General features: G+C 33.6%; 1 protein-coding gene across 1 annotated transcript in view; it reads right to left on the minus strand.

Annotated features, from left to right (window-relative positions):
• Window positions 1-4,949: 4,949 nt before the first annotated feature.
• Window positions 4,950-19,688, minus strand: part of LOC148946933 (uncharacterized) — an 87,767-nt gene continuing 73,028 nt past the window's right edge. The window contains exon 6 of the mRNA XM_089096462.1: window positions 4,950-5,724. Within this exon, the coding sequence (XP_088952588.1) occupies window positions 5,062-5,724 (663 nt within the window). The 3' untranslated portion in view covers window positions 4,950-5,061. The remainder of the gene's footprint in view (window positions 5,725-19,688) is intronic.

Below are 19,688 nucleotides of genomic sequence, written 5' to 3' on the forward strand. Positions count from 1 at the left end.
TTACATATAGTATTTGTTATTGGGAAGTATCCATAGATTTTTCGGTGGGGAGGAGAGGACGAATTTTTGCTGGGGGGATTTTGCACGGCAAGAATTTTCCAAGGAGATGGAAGTTTCCAGGGGTGAATTTTTCAGGGGAAATTTTACACTAGGGGAATTCGCCTGAATTCCTATACGAAATTTCTTTACATGTCCTGTTTCTCTTTACTGATTCAATTTTACGCGTCGAGATGTTAAGGATAATTGTCAGGGGTAAATTTTCACCTGGACTAAATTGTTTAAAGGATATTTCCGTGGGGAGGGGGATTTTTAAAAAGCTGGGGCTATTTAAAAAACGATCAGAAATTAAATAAAAAAACAAGTTTTTTCAACTCAAAGTAAGGAGTAACATTAAAACTTAAAACGAACACAAATTATTATGCATATGAGGGGGGTTTCCCCCTTCTCAACACTTCGCTAAAGTTAAAAGTTTGTCCTAATTCCTTAAAAACGACTCCTGAAAGACAAGGGTCGTCTAATTAACAGCTGGGGTTATTTAAAAACGATAAGAAATTAAATAAAAAAAAAGTTTTTTCAACTCAAAGTAAGGAGCAACATTAAAACTTAAAACGAACACAAATTATTATGTATATGAGGGGGTTTCCCTTCTCAACACTTTACGTTAAAGTTTAAATTTTGTCCTATTTCCTTAAAAACGACTCCTGAAAGACAAGGATCGTTTAATTAGAATAATAAGTAACTTTTGTAAAAGTGCCAAAAATTTTTAGCGTAAAGAGCGAGGTGTTAAGGAGGGGGAAACTTCTCTCGTACACATAATAATTTCTGTTCGTTTTAAGTTTAAAGTTTAATGTTCGTTTTAAGTTTTACTTTGAGTTGAAAAAACTTTTTTTTTTTATTTAATTTGTATTTCAGAACGATCAGATCTCGTTTGACAAAAAATTGGCGCTGGATATAAAAAAAATATACTACTTGATTTTTGTTTTTGTTTTAGAACAGCATTATATATCACCAAAAGTTCTTGTAGGCAAGTGTAACGTCTTTTGAATAAATTACTAATTTTGCTGAAAGTTTGCAGAATTAAATCAAGTGAATTAAAATCAAGTAGTTGCGGGTATGTATCAGGCCATGGCTAACTATAGGCCCCGCAATAGCGCTGCCTAAGTAAAGAAAGATGTTGGCACAATGTATTTTTTTGGGTTGGTTGGTTGGTTTTAGACCAGGGCACTTCATATCGAAGGAGCTGTCGTAGAAACTTCGAAAAGGGCCAATTTGATCAGAAACCGGAAGGGTTAGTGCCCTTTTTAATAGCCAAAAGTGATTGGAAGACAACTAGCAACCCTTCCACACCCACCATTTCCCCAAACACATCCAATCAAAATTTTGAGATAGCCATTTTTTTCTGCATAGTTGAAATAGCTGGAATATATGTCTTTGAGGAGGACACTCCCCCCACAGCCATCAGGGCAAGGATTGTAAGTTATACCCTGGGGGCATAAAAGGTTTTTATGGAAAGTGTTGTGGTGGAAACTTCAAAAACGGCTCATATGATTCGAAATTCAAAGGGCTAGTGCCCTTTTTATTAATCAAAAGTGACTGGAGGGCAACTAACCCTCCTCTCACGCCCACCAGTTCCCCAAACACACCCAATCAAAATTTTGAGATAGACATTTTCTTCAAAGCAATTGAAGGTTTTGGAAATTAGGTCTTTGAGGATGACAACCCCTCCACAGTCCTCAGGTCAAGGGCTGTAAGTTATACCCTTGGGGTATATAAGGTTTTTATAAAAGTGTTGTCATAGAAACTTCAAAAACAGCTCATTTCATTGGAAATTGAAAGGGCTAGTGCCCTTTTTAATCGTCGAATGTGATTAGAGGGAAACTAACCCCCCTCGCACGCCCACCATTTCCCCAAATACACCCAATCAAATTTTTGAGATAGTCATTTTGTTCAACGTAGTTGAAAGTTCTGGAAATTATGTCTTTGAGCATAAAAAACCCCCAAACCCTTCAGGGCAAGGGTTGTAAGTGATGCCCTGGGGCATATAAGGTTTTTATAGATAGCGATGTCGTAGAAACTTCAAAATGGAGTAATTCAATTGGAAACTAAAAGGGCTAGTGCCCTTTTTAAAAATCAAAAGTGATGGGAGGGCAGCTAACCCCCCTCTCACACCCACCATTTCCCCAAACATATCCAATTAAAATTTTTTAGATATTCATTTTGTTCAATGTAGTTGAAAGTTCTGGAAATTAGGTCTTTGAGGATGACAACCCCCCTCTCCCACAGCCCTCAGGGTAACGGTTGTAAGTTATGATCTGTTGGCATATAAGGTTTTTATAGAAAGGGTTGCCGTAGAAACTTTAAAAAGGGCTCATTCGATTGCAAATTGAAAGATCTAGTGCCATTATTGGAGTAAAAAGTGATTGAAAGGCACGTAGGCCCCCCCCCTCTCACGCCCACTATTTCCCTGAACACATCCAATAAAAATTTTGAGATAGCCATTATTTTCATTGTAGTTGAAAGTTCTGGAAATTACAATTTTGATGAGGACAACCCAGCCCTCAGAGTAAGTGTTCTAAGTTATGCTCTGGGGGCATATAAGGTTCTTGTAGAAAATGTTGTCGTAGAAACTTCAAAAAGGGCTCATAAAATTGGAAATTCAAAGCGCTAGTGCTCTTTTTAATAGTCAAAAGTGATTGGAGGGCAACTAACCCCCCTCTCACGCCCACCATTTCCCGAAACATATTCAATAAAAATTTTGAAATAGCCATTTTGTTCAAGGTAGTTGAACGGTCTGGAAACTATGTCTTTAAGGATGACAAACCCCTCACAACTCTCAGGGTAAAGGTTTTAAGTTATGCGCTGGGGACATATAAGGTTTTTATAGAAAGTGTTGTCTTAGAAACTTCAAAAAGTACTTATTCTTGGGAACTGAGAGGGCTTGTGCCCTTTTTAATAATCAAAAGCGATCGAACGGCGAATGCCCCCCCCCCAGGCCCATCAGTTCCCCAAGCACTTCCGATCACATTTTGATATAGCCATTTTGTTGAATGTAGTGGAAGGGTCTGGAGATTATGTCTTTGAGTATGACAAGCCCCCCCCCAAAGCCCTCAGAGCTAAGGTTTTAAGTTATGCCCCGGGGCATAAAAGGTTTTTGCAGAAAGCATTGTCGTAAAAACTTCAAAAAGGGCTCATTCGATTGGAAATTGAGAGGACTATTGCCCCTTTTAATAGTCGAAAGTAAGGAGAATCACCCCCCCCTCCACACCAATCTATTTCCCTAAAATTTCCGATCAACATTTTGATATGACCATTTTGTTGAACATAGTTGAAAGGTCTGGAAATTATGTCTTTGAGGATGACAACCCTCCCCCCACAGCCCTCAAGACAAGGGTCATAAGTTATGCCTTTAGGGCAAAACAAACAAATCATAAATTAAAATAAATACGTTAATAAATTCATACGTTAAGAAATTAAAAGAAATGACAGAGTCAAACTCAAAAAGAGCAGAAATTAGTATGGGTAGGGTTCTAACCCCTATGATATCTAAAAGCCAGAATGTAATTTGTACTTTGCTGCAAAAATTCTTTAAAAGCTTTCATTTCTATAATTTTAAGAAATAAAAAATTAATTAAGATTTTAAGGAATAGACATCAGCATATGTAGGACCTATATTAAACTGACAATGTATATTTTTTTTCAGTAAATTCTTTGGAATTTTTTTCAGTTACGGGTTCAGTATACGGGTTTAGAACCTTACTCATACTAATTGCAGCGCTGCCTTAGGAAAGGGCAAGTCACCTCAATGCAGGTTTTTTCCAGTCTACTTCATTTATAACAGTTGTTATGAATTAATATGAGTAGGGTTTCAAACCCCATGCTTTCTAAAAGCCAGATTATAATTTGTACTTTACTGAAAAACATCTTTTAAATGTTTTCACTATTATAACTTTAAGATATCAAAAATTAATTAAGATTTTAAGGAATAAATATCAGCATATTTATATTTAACTGACAATGCACATTTTTTTCACTAAATTCATTTGAAATTATTTTTCAGTAAAGTACAAATTATATTCTGGATTTTCGAAAGCATGGAGTTTAGAACCCTGCTCATATTAATTTCTGCTCATGTTGAGTTTGACTCTTTTATTTATTTTAATTTCTGTTTGTTTCGGGTTTCATTTATTTATTGATACTGATTTGTGGTAGATGTATGCTTGGTAGATTATTTGATTCTGTTTTGTTCATTTTTGGTTTAATGGAGCTCTTTACTTTTTCTCTGAAAAACTTATTTTGTTGAAAAAGTGTTTTTAATTAATTGTAGAAAAAGCCAAGACAGATGGTTCGAGTGAGTGAGAGGCAAATCTGGGATAAGCCCTTTTTAGGATTGTATAAAAATGATGTCATTTCATTTGTTGATAAATAATAAATTAAAATCAAGTAGTTGCGGGCATGCATCAATCCAGGGCTAATTGTAGAAAAAGCCAAGGCAGATGGTCCGAGTGAGTGAGAGGCAAATCTGGGGTAAGTCGTTTTTAGGATTGTATAAAAATGATGTTATTTCATTCATAAATCTTGCTTAAAAATGTTTTACTGGAAAAATTACATAGGCTATATAAAACACAAATCGGTCAAGAGATACTAAATACTGGTAAACAAATCTACAAAATACCCTAAATCCTAAAATGCAGCATTCTTTTTCCTCCAGTGGCAAAACCAGAAAAAAAAAACAACAAAAAACAAGAAACCAAAAGAATATTGTGTTTTAGATTGTCGATTTTTTAGTCAAATGAACTTTGCTAATTTTTTGTAAATATCTGAGTGATTCCCAAAAATGTAATGGCATTTTAAAACGACAGTACCTAAACTGGCAAATAAAGCTAATTTTTCTAACAGTTCTCTGAACAATAAAAATTCTTTGTTCAGAAATAAACCATATATATTCCAAATTCAAGTAGATATCCCACAAACAGAAAAAAATTGCAAACTACCAAATAGAGAAAACATTGAATATTTGCCATGAAACAGCAGACGATTTAGTAAAAATTAAAACAGCGAATGTTACTCATCCTCGGGCAGGCATTTACACTCGAGTGGATCGAATTTAGTATCATCAGGACAATAGGGAGGGTTATCAAATGCGTAGCCGCACTCGCAAAAACAAGTATTCCAATTAAAAACCTCATAGCCTGGACATTGGCGAACCTCATTACAGACACACACACATCTACTGTAGTCAACAGTTTGGTCAGCATTACAATAGAGGCTCTGAGCATCACATTCACAGCGGCATGTTTTTTCGTTCTTAACATACGGATAGCTACAGTAGAGAGCACATATTGGTTTACATGTGCATGTTTCAGCCTCAAGAACCCCATTAGGACCACAATCTCTATTGCAAACACACCGACACGAAGAATAATCTAACACTTCTCCAGGTTTACACCTTGACTGCGTCAGTACACACTCGCATCGACATTCCTCTTCATTCTTTATGAATGGGTAATTGCAGTAAATCGTACACTGCGGCTTACAAGTGCATCTAGCTGAATCTAATATACCGGTGTTTCCACAATCTCTGGTGCAAAGACATGTACATGTAGTTGAATCAAGTGTAAGTCCTGTCGGACACCTCCTGTTACATAATTCTTGGCATGCGCACTCGTCATGGACTTCAACAGGTACAGTGAGAAATTTAATAATATTTTCCTCGCTTTTGATAACCTGTTGAATAAAAAAACGACTTAAAAATTTTCTTGACAGTAATAAGTTTCAAATGAATTATTAAGCTACACTTTTTGTTTTATACTTTTAATAAAACATGTTTACTCTTTGCTGGATTTTCAGAAATTGGCTCTTCACTTCCCATAACCTGTTGAATAAATAAAACCTTTTAAATTTCACTTGATAATATTAGGTTTCAAATGAATTGCTAATTACTGTTTCTGTTTTTATACTTCTTAACAAAACATGATTTCTTTTCACTTGAATCTTCAGAGTTAGTCAGTTTCAGAATTCTAGGAATAGTTTTAGGCATATCCCCCCACGCCCGTCCACCCAAAAAATGATTGATATGGAACTCGCTGAACCAAAATTTGTATACAACTCTTTAAAACTAGTTAAGTGCAACGAAAAAATACCTTGTATCGCAAACTATAATAAAAATCTATCAGATGGGTCACATAAGAAAAACAGTGTACTCGGTAAATTTTGATGCGCTGATTGGTCTAAAGTTTCGTAGAAACAGCCAATTAGATTTGAGGGTGGGAATTTCAATGCAGCAAAAAAATCTCTCAGTGAACCTTGAAGAGTTTTTAAGATACTCAAATTTGGTACCAAAATTGAATTATAGCAACAATGAATAAACACTTTCCCAAAGTTGTTGCTGAGGCTTTGTCATTATTTTCTTTCTAATATGCCCTCCATAATTAAGCAAAAAGTAATAAGATTGGCAGGAAAAAAACGTCAAACATTGAGGCCCAGCCTAATTAAAATAGGATTTACAAAATTGTGATTATTGGTAATTATGAGTGTTGTGATTGTCGAGGCATTAGTCTGGTCTCTGTAGGTAGCAAATTACTTAGTAATATAGCAAATTACTTAGCTAGAGAGTAGTTATAATGTGGTACTGTGGTGTGAATTGCTTGCGAAAACCCGAATGAATGATTTGAAGTAAAATTTTTAGCGAGAAATGTCTGAAAAGTGTTATGGGGGAAATGGGGTTATGACAGAGGGCTTCTTGAGAGTACTTATAGTGTGGAACTGTAGCGTGAATTGCTTGCGAAAACCCGAATGAATGAGTTGAAGTAAAACTTTTAACAAGAAATGTCTGAAAAGTGTTTTTGGGGAGCTAGGGCGATGACAGAGGTATGTCACAGGGGCAGTAATAGTCTGGAATTGTGAGGTGAAATGCTTAGAGTATCAAACATTAGTAAAGAAAGGAGGGGGGCTTCTCTGTTTTCAAAAATATAGTGTTTAATGGGATTTTTTAGCTAATTTTCGGGGCGAAATAGGTTGAAAATGTTCTAGGGGGCGAGGAATGGTACCACATGGATGATGGAGGGTGTGATGAGGGCTGGTGTCAGTGCGAAAACAGTGTGGCAGCGCCATTCCATTTGGGCCTTAAGTATACTTTTTAACCGTTTGTGTGTCTACCCTTCTCTCAAGATGATCTTCCAACCTCTCCCATTAGGTGACATTGCTTAAGATGATTACCGTCGTTATTACGCAGCATTCGTGTGTGTGCCGTGCTCGGGGGATTCCCCATGGGGTCCTTTTAGTCTAGCTTGTAAGATACAATGGCGTCATTTATATTAGACCTGGTCCCAAAAATAATGGGGGTCTTCCAGAAAAACAATGTACCAAAATGGCTAGGAATCATGCCAATATAGAAGAAATATTAGAACGTCTGGAATCCCGGGAAGCCTGTCGGGGGTAGAAATCTTGCAGGCTGGGCGCTAGAATCACGCATGCTGTGACGTTAGAGGGTTGCCATAGAAACTCAATAATAATTTCTCTATTATTACTACCTTGAAATTATCTCGAGAAAGACCAATTTTTAACCTCCTTTATCGCCTAGCCAAAGTCCAGATTCCGTCCTCGGAATGAGTAGACACTGAGCAAATTCCCCCGCAGTGTGCGGGATGGGTTGGAACAAGAATTTCCCCTACTTTGCGTGTTTTCATATTTTTGCTAAAAAATTTGCCCTGTGCTGCGTAAGGACTGAGACATAACGCTCGGTGGACTGAGCAGTCCCTCAGAGGCGACCCGCGAGTGGGCCAGTGCCTTAGCGGATGGAGGCTGGATAACAATAAATATACACTTGAAAACTACCACTTTCCGCAACGAAAAAAATATAAATAAAACAGAGGATAAAAAGGCAGCGTTCAGCTGGCAATGGAAAAAATAGGTCCCCTCCCGTCACAGACGCTTTCCCTCCCCGGAGTCCACTCCCCTCGTCTTTCCTTAAATTACACATGTTATTGTTTATATTTTATCCTTTTATAAGTCACAATAATGCCTAAAAAATTACATCAATTATCATAGCGCCCTCTGAAATTGAATGCTAGGTGGGAGTGGAATATATTGTTAGGATCTTGTGAAATATTCATAGGTTTTACTCAAAGAAATGTATATTTTCGTTAAAAGTTATTGAATAATACCTCTTAATATGGTTTAGATATACCACTAATATCAGCTCACCCGGGGGTGGTGTCTGGTGCCATATGCTGATGGATGAGGGTGATGCCATGGCGGTGTGGAGAGTTTTGTGTGGCAACCTGCAAGGCTTGGGTTGCAAAAACTTGAATCACGGGATTTAAAAGCATAGTTTTTATTAGGAAATACCTGAAAGATGTCTTGGGGGGTGTAGCGATGTCATGGGGGCTATTTAATATCATCCATAATTTACCGAGGTTGTATGCATTGTCATTTACTAGTATACTCAAGAGTTTTAAGATAAGGTGGGAGGTGTTAAATGAAGATTTCACCCCCACTAGAGGGGGGTGAAATCTAACAATACTCAATGAAACGGTGCATTTCGTTAAAAGTCCTTCAAAGAAATCTCTTAATATGGTTTAAATGCATAACTAATGTCAGGTCACCCAGGAGGGGGGGTGAGGGGGGGGGGTTGCTGGTGTTACATTGGTAAAATGCCAAGGCGGTGTAGGGTATTTTTTGGGACATCATGATCGGCTTGGGTTGCAAAATACTTGAATCACGGGATTTAACGACATAATTTTTAATAGAAAATGCCTGAGAAATGTCTTGGTGGAGATGATGTGTTGACAGGGTTGAGGGGAGGGGGAAGTCATGTAATGTCATTGTGGGATGAACTAAAGTTTAAAAGTTAGGGTGGAGACATTAAGGAATTTTTCGCATGGAAGAGGTGAAAATCTGACAGGTACTCAAAGAAATGGATATTATCCTTAGCAGCTCTTCACATGTCTTATATGCATCTAATACCAACCTTATTCCTCCAGTATTGCGTGCTAGATGTGGGGGGCATCGACGCGATAGTGTGAAATCTAAAATCCCACGTAAAGAAACGATACATTTTCGTTGTATCGTTATTAATATCTTGAAAGCAAATGTCTCCTGGAGTGTATCAAATTGGGTGAGTAACGCATCAGTCTAATGAGCGACAAAAGATGGGGAATCTTAGCTGTTGTGCCATAGGTTAATTTTAGAATTTGGCTCCTGATATATATTACTGGAAATGATTTCATGGACGAGTTTCTTGGGGAGTTGTACCATTGGAAGAGAATGACCTTTCGAGTCCTGGGGGGGTCAAGAACGGGTTAAGGACTATAGAAAAAGAAAAAAATATGAAAGGTGTTTCGAGCGAGAAAAAGAAACACCGAAAACAGAAAATGTCTTGGGGCTTTTGGGCAAAAAATGTCAAAATGGTATTATTTGGTAGTGATGGATGCGCCGTCCATGCGTAAGATGCGCTGACCTTACATAAAGTGTGTGCCACCATTAAGTTAATGAAAAAAATGCTTGGGGGTTTCGGGCGAAAACAACGTATTACGTGACAGTGATGCCAAATAATTACGTAAGGTGTGAGCTGTAAGCGGGGATTCCCCCATGGGTTCCTGTCGCAAAGTACATATCTCTCCGTTTGAAACGGTGTAAGTCGTGTAACGTCATTTGAGTCCAGAGGGGTGTGTCATAGTGTCATGCCAAGTGTGCTCCCTTTAATAGAACTGGTGACTGCGTTGTGCAGGTTCGTAGCGTTAAGAGCTCCCCTTGTTAAATGAACTTCTGTATTACCCCAACCACACTACAGGTAATTGAAACACCTGGGAATTTCACCTAAAAACAGGGCATGCGCTTGTATTCAAATGAAATCAAAGGCGAAAAAGCCCTATTGCTGCACTAATGTCATAAATCATATCTTGTCTACGTGCCAGAACTGTTACCTGTGCAAAAATTACGTGATAATTGACAGTGAAACTACAGGCAAAATAAAAAAGGGCATTTGTGAAAATTTCACTAAATATCATAAAGGTGAATTGATGGAAAATAAGGCGCTTGAGAAAATTACTGCTGCTATTGATCATACAGTCAATGAACCAAAAATTATTAAAGATGGAACGCATATTGAACCTGTAGATGACACCCCAGTGAAAATTGTGAATGACTCAAAATGGAATAATGATTATTCTACAGGTTACGAACTAAGAGAAGAGAGTAACTATAGTATTAAGAGAACATGATGATTTATTTTATGAAACAGATTCAAAATGTTCAAAGTTGTTTAATGACATTAATATTGTATAATAATGTATGTAACATATTTATATATTAATATTCTACATCTCATTATTTCAATAAAAATATTTTATGCAAAACTTTGTCATGTTTTCATTATTTTTAGGATATGCTAGCACGTAAAACGTTCATAATGTCTATTAAGAGGTCGGAGATGTAAGAAAAAGGAATTTTAAGAGACACAGATACTACTACTAGCGATTATATTTGGATTTTTTTAAATTATATACATTATTCTAGCATTTCCCTCATAGGGCTGTCAAATCAAAACTGAGAATAGATATTACTTTATTAATTTTGACTTTATGCATACTTTAGTACCAGGCAGTACTTTTCAAAATAAATAATTCTTTGACTTCCCTCATAAGGCTGGCTTATCATCACTTATACTAGGAACTACGTTAGTAATTTCAACTTCAAGCGTATCCCAATACTAAGCAATATTTTTCAAAAGACATTATTCTATCATTTCCCTAATAGGGCTATCATATCATCGCTTATATTAGATATCACTTACATATTAACCTTATACTAAGTAATATTTTTCAAAGGACAATATTCTATCATTTCACTCTTAGGGCTGTAATATCTTCACTTAGAATAGATATTACTCTATTAATTTCGAATTTATGCATACCATAATACTAAGCAATACTTTTCAAAGGACATTATTCTATCCTTTCCCTCATAGGAATGTCATATCATTACTCAGAATAGATATTACTTTATTTATTTCGACTTTATGCATACCCCAATACTAAGCAATATTTTTCAAAAGACATTATTCTATCATTTCCCTAATAGGGCTATCATATCATCGCTTATATTAGATATCACTTACATATTTTAGACTTTATGCATACCCCAATACCAAGCAATACTTTTTAAAAGACATTATTCTATCATTTCCCTCATAGGGCTGTCATAACACCACTTAGAATAGATATTACTTTACTAATTTCGACTTTATGCATACCTTAATACTAAGTAATACTTTTCAAAGGACAATATTCTATCATTTCACTTTTAGGGCTGTAATAACATCACTTAGAATAGATATTACTCTATTAATTTTGACTTTATGCATACCACAATACTAAACAATACTTTTCAAAGGACATTATTCTATCATTTCCCTCATTGGGCTGTCATATCATTACTCAAAATAGGTATTGCTTTTTTTATTTCGACTTTATGCATACCCCAATACTAAGGAATATTTTTCAAAAGACATTATTCTATCATTTCCCTAATAGGGCTATCATATCATCACATATATTAGATATGACTTTATTAATTTCGACTTTGTGCATACCCCAATACTAAGCAATACTTTTTAAAAGAAATTATTCTATCATTTCCCTCCTTAGGTTGTAATATCACCACTTAGAATAGATATTACTTTATTAATTTCGACTTTAGGCATATCCAAATACTAAGCAAAACTTTTCAAAAGACTTTATTCTATCATTTCACTCATAGAGCTGTCATATGATTACTTAGATTAGATATTACTTAATTAATTTCGACTTTATGCATAACCCAATACTAAGCAATACTTTTTAAAAGACATTATTCTATCATTTCCCTCTAAAGGTTGTTATATCATCACTTAGAATAGATATTACTTCATTAATTTCGATTTTATGCATACATCAGTACTAAGCAATACTTTTCAAAAGAAATTATTCTATCATTTCCCTCATAGGGCATTCATATCATCAATTAGAATTTATATTACTATATTAATTTCTTCTTTATGCATACCCCAATGCTAAGTAATACTTTTCAAAAGACATTATTCTAATATTTCTCTCATAGGGTTGTCATATCATCACTTATAATAGATATTACCTTATTAATTTTGATTTTATGCGTACCTCAATACTAAGCAATACTTTCATTAGATATTATTCTATCATTTCCCTCATAAGACTGTCATATCATTACTTAGAATAGATATTACTTTATTAATTTCGACTTTATGCAAACCCAAATATTATGTAATACTTTTCAAAAGACATTATTTTATCATTTCCCACATAGGACTGTCGCTTAGAATATACACTACTTTATTAATTTCGACTTTATGCATACCCCAATACTAAGCAATCCTTTTCAAAAGACACTATTCTATCATTTCTCTCATAGGGTTATTATATAACCTTTTATAACGGACCTAATTTTATCAAATAAGACCTAATGCGACTCTTAACACAAATTAATAATTTGGAAATTACGTTATTCTATCGTACCTCTCATTGAGTTATAGTAAAGCCTCTCAGATTAGACGCTGATTTAATAATTTCGATTTTATGCGTACCTCAATACTAAGCAATACTTTTCAAAAGATATTATTCTATCATTTCCCTCATAGGTCTTTCATATCATTGCTTAGAATATATATTACTTTATTAAGTTTGACTTTATGCAAACCCAAATATTATACAATACTCTTCAAAAGATATTATTCTACCATTTCCCACATTGGACTGTCATATCATCACTTAGAAAAGATATTACTTTACTAATTTTCACTTTAAGCATACCCCAATACTAAGAAATACTTTTCAAAAGACATTATTCTATGGTTTCCCTCATAGGGCTGTCATATCATCACCTAGATTAGATATTACTGTATTAATTTCAACTTTATGCAAACCCCCATACTAAGAAATACTTTTCAAACGACATTATTCTACCATCTCCATCATAGGGCTGTAATATCATCACATTTAGTAGATGTTACATGATTAATATTGATTTTACATATATCTAAATGCTTAGCGTTACTTTTCAAATGACAATTCTTTGTTTAATCCATTACATGATTTGCATAGCATCACATACATCATATATTACTTGAACCATTTCAGACTATATGCATCCGCCAATACTAATAAATACTTTTCAAAAGACATTATTCTATCATTACCCTCAGAGGGCGATCATAACATCACTTAGAATAGATATTACTTTATTAAATTTGACTTTATGCATACCTCAATACTAAGCAATACTTTTCAAAATACTTTATTCTATCATTTCCCTCATAGGGCTGTCATATCATCACTTACAATAGACATTACTTTATTAATTTCGACTCTATGCATACCTCAGTACTAAGCAATACTTTTCAAAAGACATTATTCTATCATTTTCTTCATATAACTGTAATATCATCACTTAGAATAAATATTACTTTATTAATTTTGATTTTATGTATACCCCAATACTAAAAAATACTTTTCAAAAGACAAATTCTATCATTTACCTCATAGGGTTGTCATAACATCACTTAGATTAGATATTACTTTATTAATTTTGGATTTATGTGTAACTCAATACTAAGCAATACTTTTCAAAAGATATTATTCTATTATTTCCCTCATAGAGATGTCATATCATCACTTAGATTACATATTACTTTATTAATTTCGACATTAAGCATACCCCAATACAAAGTAATACTTTTCAAAAGACAAAATTCTATCATTTCCCTCAAAGTATTAGCATATCATTGTTTAGAATGGACACTACCTTATTTATTTTGACTTAATATATACGACCAGACTAAGCAATACTTTTCAAAAGATATTGTTCTATCATGACCCTCATAGAGCTGCCATATCATTACTTAGAATAGATATTACTCTATCAATTTCATCTTTGTGCATACCGTAATACTAAGCAATACTTTTCAAAAGACATTATTCTATCATTTCCCTCATAGGGCTGTCATATCATCACTTAGAATAGATATTACTTTATTAATTTCGACGTTTTACATATCTCAATACTAAGCATTACTTTTAAAAAGAAATTATTCTATCATTTCCCTCATAGGGCTGTCATATTCTCCCTTAGAATAGATATTACTTTATTAGTTTCTACTTTATGCATACCCCAAAACTAAGTAATACATTTAAAAAGAAAAGTTTCTATCATTTTCCTCATAGGGCTGTCATATCATCACTAGGTTAAGTTACATTAAGTTAACTGAAACAAGGCCATAGTGAGAGAGACATACAAAAAATTTTGTCATTTAGATTCACTTATCGTGGCACCACGATAGGTGAACCTAAATGAACCTAAATTTTTGCATGTCTCTCTCACTATGCCCTTGTGTTTGAGCTGGTGTGCTGCCATCTATAACTAAAATTGAGGGCAGCAGATGTAGTAGTTAAAGGGTGTCATCGTTTATACTTTTTTAAATGTAAGTGAAGTTATTTGAAAAAAAAGCGATGAGTTTAGATTGGCTGCATGTACCCGGGTAGCCCATCGTAACCTAACCTACATGAATGTAACTTAAAAGTAGTTAACTTAAAGTAACCTAACCTAGTGATGATATGACAGCCCTATGAGGGAAATGGGGTATGCATAAAGTCAAAATTAAAAAAGTAATATCTATTGTAAATGATGATATGACAGTCCTGTGAGGGAAATGATAAAATAATGTCTTTTGAAAAGTGCTGCTTAATATTTAGCTGTGAATAAAACCGAAATTATTAAGTCAATATATATTCTATAGGATGCTACGCCAATCCTATGAGAGAATTGAAAGAATAATGAAGTTTTAAAAGTATTACTTATTACTGGTGTATGCATAAAGTCAAAATTAATAAATCAACATCTGATCTTAATGATTATATGAAAGTCCTATAAGAAAGACAATAGAATATTAGCTTTTGAAAAGTATCGTTTAGTATTGGGTTCTGAATATATCCGAATTTAATAAAGTAATATATATTCTAAGTGATGATATGACAGCCCTATGATACAAAAAATAGAATAATGTTTTTTCAAAAGTATTGCTCATTATCGGGGTATACATAATTTTGAAAAAGTATCGCTTAGTAATGGGTATGCATATAGTCAAAATTAATAAAGTAATGTATATTCTAATTGATGATATTACATTCCTATGAGGGAAATGATAGAATGATGTCTTTTGAAACGTATTGCTTAGTATTGGGGTATCCATAAAGTCAAAATTAATAAAGTAATATCTATTCTAATTGATGAAATGACAGCCCTATGAGGGAAATGATCGAATAATGCCTTTTGAAAAGTATTGCTTTGTATTGGGGTTTGCCTAAAGTCGAAATTAATAAAATAATATTTATTTTAAGTCATGATAAAAAAGCCCTATGAGGGAAATGATAGAATAATGTCTTTTGAAAAGTATCGCCTAGTATTGGGGTATGCATAAAGTCGAAAATTAATCAAGTAATATCTATTCTAAGCGATGATATTACAGTCCTATGAGGGAAATGATAGAATAATGTTTTTTTCAAAAGTATTGCTTTGTATTGGGGTATACATAAAGTCGAAATTACTAAAGTAATTTCTATTCTAAGAGATGATATGACAGCCCTATGAGGGAAATGATAGAGTAATGTCTTTTGAAAAGTATAGCTTAGCATTGAGGTATGCATAAAATCAAAATTGATAAGGTAATATCTATTCTAAGTTGTGATATGACAGCTCTATGAGTGAAATGATAGAATAAAGTTTTTTGAAAAGTTTTGCTTAGTATTGGGATATGTATAAAGTCGAAATTAATAAAGTAATGTCTATTCTAAGTGGTGATATGACAGTCCTAGGAGAAAAATGATAGAATAGTGTCTTTTGAAAAGGATTGCTTAGTATTGGGGTATGCATAAAGTCGAAATTAATAAAGTAATGTGTATTTTATGTTATTATACGACGCCCCTATGAGAGAAATTATAAAAAAATGTATTTTGGAAATTAGTCCTTAGTATTAGGGGATGAAATAAGTCGAAATTAATAAAGTAATATCTATTCTACGTGATGATAAAACAGCCCTATTAGGGAAATAAAAGGATAATGTCTTTTGAAAAGAATTGCTTAGTATTGAGGGATGCATAAAGTCAAAATTAATAAAGTAAAATCTAATCTAAGTGATGATATGACAGCCCCATGAGGGAAATGATAGAGTAATATCTTTTGAAAAATATTGCTTATTATTAGGGTAAGCATAAAGTCAAAATTAATAAACTAATATCTATTCTAAGTGATGATATGACAACCCTATGAGGGAAATTTTCGAATAATGTCTTTCGAAAAGTATTGTTTAGTATTTGGGTATGCATAAAGTCGAAATTAATTAAGTAATATCTATTGCAGCGCTATGAGGGAAATGATAGAATAATTTCATTTGAAAATAACTACTTAGTATTGGGTTATGCATAAAGTCGAAATTAATAAGTTAATATCAAAGTTATGATAAGACAGCCCTATGAGGGAAATGATAGAATAATTTCTTTTGAAAAAGTATTGCTTAGTAATGGGGTATGCATAAATATGAAATTAATAGAGTAATGTCTATTCTGAATGATGATATGACAGCCCTATGGGGGATATGATAGAATAATGTCTTTTGAAAACTGTTGCTTAGTATTGGGGTATGCATAAAGTGAAAATTAATAAAGTAATATCTATTCAAAGGGATGATATGACAGCCATATGAGGGAAATGATACAATAATGTCCTTTGAAAAGTATTGTTTAGTATTGGAGTATGCATAAAGTCGAAATTGAAAAAGTAATATCTGTTCTATGTAATGATATGACAGCCTTATAAGGGAAATGATAGAATAATATCTTTTAAAAAAGTATTGCTTAGTAATGGGGTATGCATAAAGTCAAAATTAATAAGATAATGTCTTTTCTAAGTGATGATATGACAGCCCTATGGCGAAAATTATAGAATAATGTTTCTTGAAAAGTATTTTTTAGTTTTGGGGTATGCACAAAGTCAAAATTAATAAAGTAATATCTATTCTAAGTGATGATATGACCGCCCTATGAAGAGAATGATAGAGTAGTGTCTTTTGAAAAGTATTGCTTAGTATTGGAGTATGCAAAAAGTCGAAATTAACAAAGTAATATCTATTCTAAGTGATGATAAAGCAGTTCTAAGAGGGAAATGATAGAATTATGTCTTTTGAAAAGTATTGCTTAGTATTGAGGTATGCATAAAGTCTTAATTAATAAAGTAATATCTATTGTAAGTGTTATTCAAAAGTAGTATTGGGGTATGCAAAAAGCCAAAACTGATCACTTAATATCTATTGTAAGTAACCTAATGCTGATTCGATAAGAGAAATGGTACAACTATGGATTTTGAAAAATGTTCTCTTTCATAGGGACACGCGTTCAACCGAAGGTAATAGGGTATCGTCTAATTTCAGTAATTATTTGACTGTCCTATGAGGTAAATTATAAAATGCTCGATTTTGAAAACCACTGCTTAGTATTGGGGTATGCATTAAAGTTGACATTATTAGAGTAATATCTATTCCAAGTGATGATATGACAACCCTAAAAGGGAAATGATAGAATAACGTCTTTTTAAAAGTATTGCTTAGTATTGGGGTATGCATAAAGTCGAAATTAATAAAGTCATATATATTCTAAGCAATGATATGATAGTCCTATGAGGGAAATTATATAATAATGTCTTTTGAAAAGTATCGCTTAGTATTGAGGTATGCATAAAGTCAAAATTAATAAGGTAATATCTATTCTAAGTGATGATAAGACAGCCCTATGTGGGAAATGATAGAATGTCTTTCGAAAGGAATTACTTAGTATTGGGGGATGCATAAAGTTTAAATTAATAAAGTAATATCTGTTCTAAGTGATGCTATTACAACCATATGAGGGAAATGATAGAATAATATCTTTTGAAAAGTATTGCGTAGTATTGGGGTATGCATGAAGTCGAAGTTAATAAGGTAATATCTAATCTATGTTATGAAATGACAGCCCTGTGAGGGAAATGATAGAATAATTTCTTTTGAAAAAGTATTACTTATTAATTGGGTATGCATAAAGTCGAAATTAATAAAGTAATGTCTATTCTAAGTGATGATATGACAGCCCTATGGGAGAAATGATAGCATAATGTCTTTTGAAAACTATTGCTTATTATTAGGGTATGCATGAAGTGAAAATTAATAAAGTTATATATTTTCAAAATGATTATATGATAGCCCTGTGAGGGAAATGATATAATAATGTCTTTTGTAAAGTATTGCTTAGTATTGGAGTATGCATAAAGTTTAAATTAATAAAGTAATATCTATTATAAGTGATGATATGACAGCCCTATGAGGGGAATGATAGAATAATGTTTTTGAAAAGTATTGCATAGTAATTGCATAGTATTGTGGTATGCATAAAGTCGAAATTAATAAAGTAAAATTTATCCTAAGTGATGATGTGACAGCCCTATGAGCGAAATGTTAGAATAATGACTTTCAAAAAGTATTGCTTAGTTTTCATTTATGCATAAAGTCGAAATTAATAAAGTAATGTCTATTCTAAGTGGTGATATGACAGCCCTATGTGGAAAATCATTGAATAATGTCTTTTGAAAAGTATTGCTTAGTATTGAGGCATGCATAAAGTTGAAATTAATAAAGTAAAATCTATTCTAAATGATGATATGACAGCCCTATGAGGGAAATGATAGAATAATGTATATAATAAAAAAAAAATCTAAATATAATCAATGATAGTAGTATCTATGTCTCTGAAAATTCCTCTTTCTTACGTCTTCGACTTTTTAACAGGCATTTTAAACGTTTGACGTGCCAGCGTACCCTAAATATAATGGAAACATAACAAAGTAATACATAAAACATTTTTATTAAAATAATGACATGTAGAATATTAATATATAAATATGTTACATATATTATAACACATTATCATAGGCAGCGCGCTAGCGCTGCCTAAGTAAAGAACGATGTGGGCACAATGTGTGTTTTTTTCTTCATACCCGGGCACATCGTATCGAAGAAGTTGTCGTAGAAACTTCAAAAAGGGCTCATTCGATTGGAAATTGGAGTGGCTAGTGCCCCTTTTAATAGTCGAAAGTGATTGGTGGGTAACTAGCACCCCCCCCCCCCACGCCCATCATTCCCCCAAACACATCCAATCAAAATTTTGAGATAGCCATTTTGTTCAGCGTAGTTGATTTCCAGATAGAAAATATGTTTTTGAGGAAGACACTTCCCCATAACCCTCAGGGCAAGGGTTTTCAAGTTATGCCCTGGGGGCATATAAGGTTTTTATAGAAGGCGTTGTGGTAGAAACTTCAAAACAGCCCCTAATCTCTGGGGTTTGTTCCAACCCCAAAAGCCTTGTTATATGATATTTAGACTATTTTGAAGAGAATAGCTATCTCAAAATTTCTATTACATGCATTTCGGAACAATACGACGTGTGTGTGTGTGTGTGTGTGTGTTTGTGAGGGGGGGGGGATAGCTGCCCTCCGATCACTTTGACTTTTAAAAAGAGAACTAGAGCGTCTGAATACCTATTCAATGAGCCCCCTCCAAAGTTTATATGACCACGCTTTCTATAAAAATCCTATACGCC

The sequence above is a fragment of the Artemia sp. Qi Xiang Cuo genome, chromosome 11, assembly GCF_049724085.1.
Source record: "Artemia sp. Qi Xiang Cuo chromosome 11, ASM4972408v1, whole genome shotgun sequence".
NCBI classification, from domain to species: Eukaryota; Metazoa; Arthropoda; class Branchiopoda; order Anostraca; family Artemiidae; genus Artemia; species Artemia sp. Qi Xiang Cuo.